General features: G+C 39.2%; 1 protein-coding gene across 1 annotated transcript in view; it reads left to right on the forward strand.

Moving 5' to 3' along the window:
* MOCOS (molybdenum cofactor sulfurase) overlaps positions 1–13,349 on the forward strand; it is a 233,230-nt gene that overhangs the window by 176,857 nt on the left and 43,024 nt on the right. Inside the window, exon 6 of the mRNA XM_076330220.1 lies at positions 2,442–2,641. Coding sequence (XP_076186335.1) covers positions 2,442–2,641 — 200 coding nt within the window. The remainder of the gene's footprint in view (positions 1–2,441; positions 2,642–13,349) is intronic.

Genomic DNA, 13,349 nt, shown 5'->3' on the forward strand with positions numbered 1-13,349 from the left:
AATAATTAAGAGGCTCATCAGCTTCTCACTAATGAACAAGGAAATGTGATTAAGCAACTTTAAAAGAGAATGGCTGAAGACAATATAGAAATGATAGCAGGATGATTGCTGTGAATGAGAGACTGAAATTTCTGAATAAGAGATTTCTTCAACAAGACACAAGGACAGTAGTTTAATCTTCCATTAAAAGATTCCTGCCAATTTGGAAAAGCTCTGAATCAGGAGGTTACAGACATCTCAGAAGCTGACAAGGCAGTCAGTTCTCTTAAGACAGCTATTTTCTGGCGAATGCTGAGAAAGAACTTTTTTTTTTTCTTTTTTTTTTTTTTTTTTTTTACTATTTCAAGACTCTTAACTTCTGCCAAACAATGACTAGGACTTCTCTGACTAGGCAATCTTTTATTCTCAAAGACTCTGAAAATACAAATCGTCTTTCAGACCAAAATGTTCTAGAGATGCTTGCCAAGTTTACTGTGGCTAACATCTAGAAATTGTACTGATTAGCTTCTGGCAACGTTCCTTGAAAGTGCTTTGTGTGTTAGTATCTCATTAAATATCTTATTCCTCTTTATTATTCTTTAGCACCAAAAAATGTACTTCCACCTTATATCTAATCTGTTTCTATGTTTTTACTATCTGCTCTCCTAGCTTATCTAAAGGAGATAGCACGTAATACAGAAACTTGAAGAAAAGTGAAATAACAGAAGTTACTGTAATTCTTCTGTACGTCAGGAGAAAGATATCTTATTTTTTTCCTTTATATACATTCATAAATTACACAGTCTTTTTGTGGAGTAAAGGCACAAAAGTCAACAAGCAGATCACAAGATTTCTGTCCAAGAGCAGTTATATCAGACTGTAGAAGTTTCCAGATACTCAGATATAAAAATGGTATGCGCAGAAGTGTAAAATTCATAGTTACGCAGTTTAAAAAAAGAAAGCAAAAGAAAATGTCAAACATCTTTTTAGTTACAGAAATGCTCATGTACCTCAAATAAGATACTCAACATTACAGAAAATACTCTGGGTCTAAAACCCAGGCAGAAAAAGACTGTTCTACTTAAAGAGGCTTTTGAGGAAATTATACTTTCCTTTTTTTTTCCCACATGATGTACGCCCACCATAATGCAATGCATAGTATACATAATCGAAACCACTTTGGATTTTCAGCCAAAACTCCAGCTGTCTCCAGTGGAGATTTGATCTGGTTTAAACATGCTCTTAGCCTTCAGGTATCTCTCTGTGTTTCTTACAATACTTTGACATCATATTGTTATCATCTAATTGTCTTCCATAAAGATGCAAATTCATAGGTTTTCAGTTTCTACTTTGAAGATTACTTGTACTTTTCTTGTTCCACGTGATAAATTACTGTTTGGTTAGGGTTAGGGTTATTCCTTTTCTCATACTGTATTTATTGTCATACCCAGTTACTTGTCTCCTGTCAGCAGTTTATCCCAGTGAATATCACAAACTATACATTTCAGGTTACGTATGTTCTCCTTTGACTGAAATGGCTGGTTTTGTATCTATCTGACGCTTATGTTTTAGCTTCCTGCAGAGAATCAAAATATCCCCAAAGCCATAGGTGACCATGGTATATCATCCTATGGCATATCCTCTGAGCACAAGAATGAGAAGCCATTTCGATAGGGACATCTAACAGAGACACAACCTCCTCTCAGAAAGCAGAGATGTAGAAGAGGTCTCCCTCTGTCAGGAAATCTCTGCAGTCCTCTTTTCCAAACTCCTTAGTGTAGCAAAAAAAAAAAAAAGCCAAGAAAGACAACATATTTCCTCTTTAAGCTTTTTCCGAGCCAAGTTCTGTGAAAACTTCTCTGCAAAGCTTCTCTGGAGCAAATAGATTGCATGGGTGTAGTCAATGAGGCGTTCACAACATCCTCTTTCTTTTTCTTCTGCAAAAAGAAGAGCAGGCTTGGAAGAATATTTCTTCAGCATTCAAGTAAATTCCTTGTAGACTAACACTTGTATTTTGTAATTTCATTTAGAATTTTATTATTTTTATTTTATCTTAGACATAGCAATTTGCCTTCTGTGCTGTGCTAGAATTGATGCCTCATTCCCATGATCTCCAGAGCCAAATCTGGAGCAAAACTTGCTTTTCAAATTAATTGTGCCAGAACGTCTTACTGATATGTCTAGGCTGGAACTATCAATGTTGTAATGCGCGTGAATCCCTTTCAGTGTAACTTCAGATTTCTACAGTAGATTAATTGTAGATAAATCCTTGGTGGAACAGTACTTCTGAAGCTTTTGTATGAGGAAAGAAACTTTTGCAAATTTTATATTCATTTAAAGGAACCAAAACTACCAATTTTGTGCTAGTTACCTCCCAGCTACACCATTCTGAAAAATCATCCTTTTTTTACATTTCCATAAAAATAAAGGATCTGACATGTACATGCACTTTTCTTTTTTAGGTGGAATGGAGAAAATAAAACAGCATACCTTTGCATTAGCTCACTACACCTATACTGTGCTGTCTGCCTTAAAATATGCCAATGGGGCTCCTGTAGTACGTATTTACAGCGATACAGATTTCAGCAATCCTGATGTCCAAGGTCCAATCATTAATTTTAACGTGCTTGATGACAATGGAGAGGTGATTGGCTTTTCACAGGTATGTTTTTCTCTTGCCTTAACTGAGTTTTATGTTTATATTTTAAGCATATTCACAATGCTTTCTTTATCCTACAGGAAATACTTTGTCCATAGTGGTCCCTTCTGAAGTTTTGGTTTTGTTTCTTCATAGCTCTGCACAATATATACACACCATTTTTAAAGTAGTAGAAAGGAGAATAAAATAAATAGTGCTAGCACAATGCAAAGTACATAATAGCCAAAGCTAGTATCTTACAGATTTAATACTCTACACGTAGGAAGTTTGAAAGTGGGCTGTTTTAACAGGACACATTGATTAGGCAGTTTGGTTTCTTGTTGACTTCCTTTTCTAGTGTACTCAAAACTGGGAATTGAAGAGCAAGTCTAGAAAAGCTGATATAAGAGACTGCCTTGGAGCTTTGACATACAAGTGAAATCAGATCTCAAAATATTGCAGTCACCCATGAAAGAGGAGTTCTCTTCCCTTCAGTTCCAATAATTACATTCTTGTAATATTCCTGAGGAAGCATTGAATAAAGTTGAATGATCAGTGTAAGGAGTGAGATTCAAGCTCAAAAAGTCCTCAAATGCTGTCTCTCTCAACAGCTTTCTCTAGCCTTTATCCATCAGGTATGCTGAGTATCTGTAAGATGAAACTTTGTGAAACTTTTCTACCTTCAGTAGAGAGGTAATGGTGTATGACCATAATCGTGTATGACCGTGCACCGTGTAGGCAGTAGGTAACGTAGGGTAACGTAGCTCACTTGCTCATCAGCAGAAGTCAGAAAAACCACAGTGCTCTAGTTTTGCTTAATTCTTCTGTTTTTCATTGGCTGATGATTGAATAAGCCCCCAAGTCAAGTTCAAGTGTATGACCTTGATTTTTTAAAAGCTGTCAATAATTGGCACTACCTGTCTCAGCGACTACCTCCCTCTGCCAGCAGTAGTGGCAGAGCTGCATTGCTCTTGGAAGCTGATAATTCTGGACCATTAGGGAGAGAGTGGGAGTGCTGCAAAAGGCATTCCTCAACACTCCTCTGCTGGCGAGGAGAAGAACCGGACAACAGGGGGAACGCAGAGACATGTCTACGAGAATACAAGAGGAGATCCATATATACACAAGGGAGAACAGAAGTGAAGCAGTTACTTTGTAGCCTGTCAATATGGAGTTTTACAATTTTTTTTAAGGCGCTTACCACACTGATGAACATTGGATGGGCAAATATATAGTAGTGGAGGAGCTCTTCTTCCCATACATCTTTTTTTGGACTATACTACCAAATAGTCTCAAATATTCACCACATTTCATTTCAAAGAATTCCACATTTTAGGAGTCACTTAGCCATTTATACAGTCTTGAATATGTGTGGCAATGCTCAGAAAAGACTGGAGATATTAACACAGCTTGGTTGGTAAAACACTCCACAAACACTCTGATGTTGCTTCTGTCCTTTGGTTAAAACCAAAACCTTCATTTGCACTTCTGATTTTCACAATTTCTTAGTAAAAATGGCTCTTGCCTGTTTCACTTTTTTAAACTCAACTGTACCCTCAAAGAAAAAATAATTTTATAGTCTTATGCCTCCATTGTGCCTGTTTGCTGCAGTGGCTGCTCATAAAAAGCTTCTTTATTGATCTGTATCATCTGGGTTGTGCTATTCACCAGATTCTTGTCATTTCTGGCGTGAGTGTGCAGAATGAAGAACTATAAAGTTTTCAAATGCATACCCGTCACATCTGCAGTGCCTGTTAGATTACTTTGTTTAATTAAAATAATGTGCAATTTAATGACTTTTAGAAATTAACAAGCAACAGCACTATTCTTTCCAAAGCTATAATACATGTGAGATATATATATAATTGGGTTCTTTACGGAATGAAATTCTTTCATAGACATCTTGTAGCAGTTATGGGGGAGAAAAATGTTTGCTGCTTCTTTATGATTACAAAGAAAATACATACAGCAGAGAGTAAGCTTTATCAAGCTGACAATATAATCTTATCGTCATACCTGTATGCATGTCTAAAATTAGATACGTTTATTCAAATCAAAGTTAAATCCAATACTTCCATTAATGGTTTAGAAATAAAAGTGTCCTCTAGTTTGGTCATGTCTGTGATCTGCACGTTCATGTGGATTCCCTGGTCAGTCTCCAAATGCAATCTAGTGGATTTAGGAGAACACAGTTTCAGAAGGCTCCCAGAAAACATTTTGGGGAATTTTTAATGAAGGAAAAGTTGAATGACATTTCTATCTGACATACCTACTACTAGTGGACACCAATTAAAGACTCAGGTTGTATTTCAGCTTGTATATTAAAAGAGAAATGATAGAATGTCCTATTCCTTTATGGATGATATCCCATCTATAATTAATTACTTATAACCAGGCATCCAATCAGTTCTATTTGTCTTTCTGACAGGCAATTGTTCTGTGCCCATTGCCTATTAGAGGGCACAGTGTGGTTGGACATTAGCATTTGGTAGCCTGAAAAGGACAATCTGACTAACTGATTCCAGAGAAAATACTATGATGAGGTTTGGAGCAGTTTATTCGGAACATTGAGATTGGCAAGAAAGATTTCATAAGTAGACAGTGTCTTCAGAAAAATTATTTCCTTCAGTAAAGCTGTCTTGTAGGCTACTATTGGTAGTAATTTGTTCTTGAAATGACTTGGGAGGATACCTGTATTCTTTTCACGCAAGCTGCCTGTCCTCTGCAGTAGCACGCCTGTCATTTTATGTGTTTATTTGCACTGCAGCGCCAAAAAGCCCTGGTTATGAACTATGATGAGTACTTGACAGGTCCAGGACATAAAGATGGCCTTTATGCCAAACAGCTTCTTCATATATACTTGTCTAGTTAGAATGGATAATTCTCCAGCATTATAGTTTTTGCTATTAATGACGTGTGGACAGATGACAGGCTGGTGATTTTGAAAGGTGAGAAAGGGCAGGGGTAGAGACGAAGGACCTCTGCTAAGTCAGTGGTGCAGGATGGAAGCAGCAGAGTTGACATTAATGCAGCAAGCTGTCAATCTTCTGCTTCCTTGTGAGGCTACCAGGAAAAGAAGCAATTAGCCCTAGATATTAAAGGGGGTTTCTGATGTCACAAAAATGGGGTTACGTATATGCTCAACGCTGAACTAATACTGCAGACTCTTCGCATACAGAATCACCATTGGCTCATTTATTAATAGTCAATATCTGTAGTCTTCAGCATATATGAATGTCGCCTGTTAATACATCCCCAAGTCCTTCCAATCTCTGAAGTACTGTTTAACAGCAACGACTCAGCTTCAGTTTGCATCCTTGCTGTCTTTTTTATCAAAAGCTTGCATGTGACTCTAAGAGGTTCCAGCCTGTTTTGAATGCCAAAGAGGAGATGGAGCAGCTCTAAGGGAACAACATTGATTTGAAACAACAATCATCAACACAAAAAAGTGGGTTTCTTACAAATCAGGTCGAAGTTCCCTTCCACTCCCCATCACAGATTTGAAAAAAATCACCATCTCTGCTATGAGGGACCTTTTGTGCTAATATTATTTTAAGTTTCCCTCTTTGTTCTGATAGGGAGAAGAGACCTGTGAAATGTTCTTTGTACATTCAGTAGATAATTGCAGAGTAATTTTATAATCCTTTCACATTTCATTCTTTAAAGTCAGTTTGGGAGCTGGAAGAGGGGGTAAGAGGCAGAGATGGGCAGATGGAATTTCACCTGAAACATTTCTTGAATTGTATGCCCTGGAGAGCTCTTACCCAGTCACACCTTCCAGTTCAGTGTTTTCTGCCCCCAGTGAAAAATAGCACTTCCCTTATCAAACTTTTTCTTTTTTACTCTGATCTTCTGAGACAATATCTTTTTCTCCTGTGTGTCATGGGCATAAAAATGTGAGCAAACCATCATAGCTATCTTTTGAAAAATGGCCATCATTTTGGTTGTGGATTACCAGCTCCCTTTCTCACTCTGCTTTTTCACACTGCCTCCTTTGCCTGGAGCCTGAAGCTAAAATGAAGTAGCTTGTCGTGATTGTCTCACCTGCAAAAGTTCCCTTGGTATCCATATATGCTTGCCATGCCTCCTAAAAATCCTGTCAGGAAGGGAACAAGCATCAGTCCATTAGCAGTCTCAGCCTTCTTGCCTGCCACTTCACACTTGTGTGTGATAGACAAACTGCTGTAACAGGAATCAGCTGCCAAAGATAGAGAATGTAAACATTTTGGTTTGCCTAAAGAAGGCTCTTCTGTAGTGTTGCATATGGATGAGTTTTGCCTCTCAAGACTGAGAACCCTGCTCAGATAGATTATGATCAGTTTTGTCTAGGAGCCTACCTTAGCATGTCCTGGCTCACTTCTCATCAACCCAGATAGAGTGAAGGGAGGTCTAGACTTTGAACTTGCCTTTCTTCATCTATTTCTCAAGAAAAAAACTATCAACACTTCTCAGCAGGTAACTTCCAGTGTGTGTCCCTTCAGCACAAATCTATAATGCAATTTGATGACTGCTCTTATTATGGCATCCAACCACTGTCTCACCACCTTCCTTCTATCTCAGCCTCCCTTGAGTTAATGTAAGGATAGACTCGATGACCCACTGTTGGTTTTTTTCCTTTCCTGCCTTTATTTTCTGTCATTCTGAAGTGAAGACCAGGGTCTTAAATTGGAATGTGTGGTCCCAAATCACTTAGATGTAAGAACAGCCACGCAGGATCTCACCGTGGCACCTTCTCTACCCTGGTAGCCTCCTTCTGCCAGTGTTCACATGCTAGCAGTATAAGAAGAGGACAAAACCAGAATAAGAATCTCACAAGAAACAAAAGAAATTTTGTTTTCTTTTTAATCCTGTTTATCCTTCTGCGTCCAAAACATCCTATGGCAGTGAATTGTCTTGTAAGCAGCTTAGCAGCCAAGCCAAAATCATCCCTGTGGTTTGAGAAGATGTGGAAGGGGAAAAATAGATCTTGGGATTGCAGGGACTATGAGAGGTTGCCCATCATCATCATGTGCCAAGATAGGATCATCTTTACCTGAACCTTTCCGCAGGCTCCGGAAGCAGTTCATTCTGGAATTTAGTTATATTCACTACTACAAAATATTTCCTAATGATTAACCTAAATTTCCCACAATGCAGCCGAAGTCCATTATTACATGGATTGGGCAAAGAAAGAGACACTAGTTTGGGCAGCAAAGCAGGAAAAAAAGGAGATTCCAGCCATGAGAGGCAGAGGAGAGCTGGACAAACAGTCTGAAACAGTGTTGTATGGGAGAGGTGTGACCAGGGAAGAGACAGAGCAATATAAGCAGGTAGAAGTTATTCTGTCTGTTTGCCTTTGGACAGGTCTGCAAACAGAATTAACACGGGACAAAGTGGTGTGAGGCAGGATGGGAAATGCACATAAAAGTAGTTGCTCAAGGTAAATAAAATGGTGATAGCCAGTTCTGGAAGCACCTTCATATTGCGAGTACACTTTCTTTGCTTTAGTTTCACAATGTTGTCTTTTAAGAGCTTCCTTTTCCTTCAGTGATGTTTTAATAAATTGCTTAGCTGGACCTAGATCAGTAGCCAGGACCTGGCAGTGGCCAGGTGAAATCTCCTCCTTCTGCTGTAGTCTTTCAGTGTCACCTTGAGGGATTCAATGTCTGTCTTCCCCACTTACTCTAACTTCACAGGAGTGGAGAGGAAATATGTTAAATACTGGCAAATCTTCAGATATCAAGTGGCGGATACATTTGTATATACACACAGCTGGTTGAATACATATTCATATTGCTCCTTATCGTTACATGATAAAAGGGACCATGCAATACCTGTAGTGGCTAGATTTCTTGAAATAATTGCTGTTTGTGTCTTAGACGGTACCCTCGGTTTCCCTGGTAGATTAGCTCCAGTGCACTGTACATCTGGTATATAGGTACAGAATTAGAGCAATGACATGTGAATTAGAAGAGTGGGAAAAAAAAGGAGCTACAGCATTTCACATGCACAGGAAGCTGTTACCAGGTCAATTTGATCAGACTACTGACCGGAGCCTGGTAGTAGCTGTCAGTGCTTGTCTGGAAATTCATACCATGCCCCTACAGGAGAAAGCGGGTTGCTGTTAAGCAACGATGAGGTATAATTTCTACTTTATTTAATCTATGTGAAATAAATCTTCATAGAAAGTTATTAAGCAGGAGATCTTTGTTGTTCTTCAAACCGTAATCCTTTTGTGGTTTTTCCATCTGTTACTTCCTACTTTCGTGTAAAAAAATCGTTCAGTTTTGCAGGTGGAGAAGTGCAGCATTTTTTCATGTGGGCCAGAGAAAATGGAAATCCGGCATTTGTTAATTCCATCTAAGAACGTCTGTGCAGAGATGGTCAAACAACTTCGAGTTAGTTACACTAATGCTTTTAGAAGCATATCCACTCGTTATATTAATTTTGATGACTCAGGGAAAGGAAAGTGTTCTTAACATGCCTAATGGGATTTTTGGCCGTCTTCCCAATAGCTACCTAAAAATTGCTGGGGTGATTGCTCACTATTGATTTTAGCTATAGATTTAGCCATTGATTTCAGGAAGCCGGGGATGGCAGATGGACCAGCACAATAGAATGCAAACAGGATTACAAGGATTGTTGTGAAGATTCCTGTTGAACGTCCACTAATTTCCTTGGTTCCAATTAGTTTCCAATTGCACTGTGGATGTCTGGTAAGCAGGGAGATAGCAGCAATGCAGCAAAACACATTGGCTTGCCAATAAATGGCACCTTATTGCTTCAAACTGGCAAGAAATGCCATTACAATCTGGATCTTTGCTTACATTTGGTTACACGGCACTGGGCACTCAAAGACAGCCCTTACAACAAGGGGCTCTCTAGGTAGGGGATTACTGACTGAGCATAAGGAGATGCTGTACTTCAGAGACTCAGTGTGATAACTGCAAACCTCGTTAGTACGTAATGAAGCTCTCTTCTTGCTGAGGAAGTAGTGGCAGAATACAGGCTGAGTTGCTTTCTGTAATATCTCATTGTGGGGGGACAAAAGCGTATGTGAGATAGTATGCATGAAATTGCCCGCTATTAAACTGCTCATCAGAGCTGGTCAAGGTTAGAAAGCTTCATGAAAGCCTAGGCTGAAGGTGTTGCCTGACACTGCTTCTCTGGAGTGTCCTTGCATGTTGCTAAGGAAACTGGAAAGGAGATAAAAGAAAGGTACTCATAGTTGTTCAGATGAAAGAATCTCAGATGAATGAGGGAGGCTAAATATTTTCTGTTTAGTAACAGGGCCAAACTGTGGCTCTAAACTACAGACCTTGTTACGTAGGAGAGAAATGTGAAAAGAAACCACATGGTAGCAGCAAAAGGATTGCACTTTTGACAGTCTCTGCTGGATTCCTTTTTTCTTGATCTTGGTAAAAGCAGATCAGCTGCCTTTGAACGCATGCAGTGTCCAGTTTCACTCCACCATCTGAATCCTTCGAAGACAAAGAGAGCCTGGCTCCACCTTCTCTATTACCTTGCTTGCGTCTTCCTGCGCCACACACAAATCCTGTATAGGACCCTATATGGACGTAATTAAAGTAATATTTCAACACAGTCCATTATGGGATTTTAACCCTACAACCTCCCTGTGATCTATTATCCCCATTTTCAGGGGATAAATACAGACAAAGGAGGATTTAAGTGATTTAAGAGAAAGAGGGAAAGGTGGGGAGGGTTTTGACTGGGACATGACTTAAATCTATGTCACTAGGCTTTCAGTATCATGCACTGCACCTTTTTATTCCTAAGCATTGTTTCCAGTTGTATTAGTCTGCTACACTCCCCTTTATCTCTTCTTGATACGAGTTGTAGCTCAGTCTTCTGTGTTGTTTGCCTCTGGCTTCCACTTCTCTGACTAGTAGCAGTCTGACCCAAAGCCTTTAGCCTACAAAATAGCTAGGGATGCACAATGGGATGCAGAGATACAGACCTTTTTCTATGACTCACAAGGGAACGCTCTGTTGAAGTCAGAGTTCGGAAGCCACAGAGGACTTGGGTTCCTTTGCTTTGCTTTTCTTCCTGGAATCCATCCTTTCCCTGATGTCATTTTATCAAACCAGATTTTCATTGTCACTGAATGCAGGTTAAAAAAAAAGAAAAAAAGCTAAGAGAAAATGCCATTGGTTGGAGAGACCTGTGGCCATTGAGGTGCCAAATCAAAGAAAACCAGGGTGTTGAGCCAAGTCATCAGCCTGTTGAGTTTCAAATAGCTGGATCTTGGACTCATGAAGTTTATATACGATCCAAATAAGTCCATGCCCTAATTCACCGCATGTACTACAGAGAAGAAAAAAGCAGTTGAAAAAATGTGAGGTCATCCATTAAGAATCAAGACTGTGTTTCATTTCTTCCTTATAGCCACCCCATCCCCAAAGTACCTTCTAGCTTCTGGATCGCAGAAATGTAAAATTATTGTTATTCCTTTAAGCATGGAGGACCTGCAGTTTGCTATGTATACAGCATCTTCTAAGTGAGAATTCCTGCAGAATGGCAACCCACATATTCTGAATTATGCCGATGTTTCCAGCCTGCTTCTCTCCCGTCCAGTCTTACCTGATACTTGACTGCCTTTGAAACCAGCAGAGAAAATTATCACATCTACTGCAGAGTTCCTGATAAGCTAGCATTTCTGCTATCAGGACACTGAGTTTGGCAATTTCAGTAAATTTCAGTATCTCTGTCTAATACTTCACTGCCTTCTACCAAAGGGGTTTTCGTCAGAGTGAGTGATGAATGGGTGTAGACTGAAGAGAGATTTACATCCACTCTCCAATTAGTTCAAACCATTGTGAACAACTAGAGACACAATAAGGAGGAGAGGATCAGATTCATCAATACCATGGGAACCTGCCCACGTAGAAATTCTTTCCCTGGGATGGGAAAAAATGCCTCTCTTGCAGGAAACCATGCAGTTAAACCAGTTTAAGTATACTGTAACTCAGCTAAAATGCTTTTTTCCTCCTACTAAATGATTTGGAAACAAGTGCTGGTTTGTTTGTTTTTTTTCCTGACCTACTTCTTATTAAATTGTATTAAACAAGATTAAGTATGCATTTGCATCAGCAACAACATTTCACAGTCAAATGCTGGATGACAGAAAGACCTAGCTTACTTTCTTTCCAATTCCATGCCATGAATCAGTGAATTAATTTACCAGTGGATGTGGAGAACAGTGTCATGAAGCCTGTTTTATAACCAGCCATCAGTGCTGTGCAGTGAAATTCTTGTAATGAGCAAATCCATCAGACAAACAAACTGCTCTGAAATTTGAGCATTGTAGAAAGTAGAATGAGAAGTCCCAATCCCAATTCCTGAAGGACAGTACCTGCCAGTACTGAGTTACATGATTTGGTTTTTTTCGGAGCACTTCATGATCTATTATAAAAAGTTCCTTTATTCATGTGAATAATTCTTGTGATAATCAGTAAAAAAACTTGCACAAATAAGAAGTACTTTCTTGAATAAGAGCTACAGAATTGGATCTTATGGGAATGACTTCAGCAGGGGTTCCTAAAGAATCCATCATTCTTAGTGAAAATCTTAGACTTAGTTGATTAGGAATAATGCAAAACTATGTGCTATTTGTAAATACTTACTATCACTTAGTATATATCTACCTACAGTAAGTGTCATTCTCAGACTCATTTCAGTGGAGCCTGAAGCCCGAGAAAAGCTTACACCTTTCAGCTGACCACCACAGAGGCCCTGAAGTGAATGGATAGCAGAAGTCAGTCATTTAGCAAAGGCAGAGAAGTCGCCGGTGCAGCTGTGTGACAGAGAGTGGGAAATCAGAACACACCAGAATCACATTTATTTTTGGAGCTGTCCAGCTGCTGAGTATGAACTAAAATACCAGATATCCAGGGGGGACTATTGTAGGGTAATGCATTAAAACCAGGGGAAAAAACCCTCTCCACCTCAATATTTTTTATATTAAAGAAAAATTAAAGTTGTCATAGTATTTATCAGATAGAGCACTATGAAAAAAACCCTAACTGTGAGCATTTTGTCAATCTGGCAACACTAAAGGAAGGCTCCCTGAGGAAGGCAACTGTGCTTAAAATAAAAATTATCTCTGAAAAAAAAGAAGAACTATTTTAAAAATGGATTTAGATGAACTTCATTCATGTGTGTTTATTAAACTCGAAGACCACAGCCTGGAATTCTGAAAAGCACCTTTTGCTTGTCAAAAATCAAGACGATCTGACATCAGAAGTGTTGGGGTGTGAAGCAACCTACAGGGCTTGGCCCACAGTAAAGAGCTTCAGAAAAAGTAATGAATGCAAAGGGGCTCTGAGGGGCAGATGGGACTCCAAGATGTCGTGATGGCTTAATTACCATGTCCTCACTGACTGAAATCAGTAAAAATGCTGCAAGGTTTCTGCGTGTGTTTTGCAGTTTAATTGTAGTCTTTAAGGTCTGAAAGACCAAGGCACAATAGTTCCAAATATCAGACCCAGGGAATCACCAAAACTGACAATCTGAGTACATTAAGCTGTGTACTTACCATTAGTACCATTCATGCTTCCGTGCCTTCATTGATGAACGTATTCCTGGCTCCCAAAAGTCAGCTGCCTCTATTACAGACAGAGCTGCAAGCGGCATTCTGTATTTCATAACCCTGAGCTCCATACCCATTATTGCTCCTTTTGGCAATTTTAAAGATGTGCTTTATTGAAATAAGCTTTTCTTCTTCGAAATAACT

This window comes from Aptenodytes patagonicus, chromosome 2 (assembly GCF_965638725.1).
Source record: "Aptenodytes patagonicus chromosome 2, bAptPat1.pri.cur, whole genome shotgun sequence".
Classification (NCBI taxonomy): Eukaryota; Metazoa; Chordata; class Aves; order Sphenisciformes; family Spheniscidae; genus Aptenodytes; species Aptenodytes patagonicus.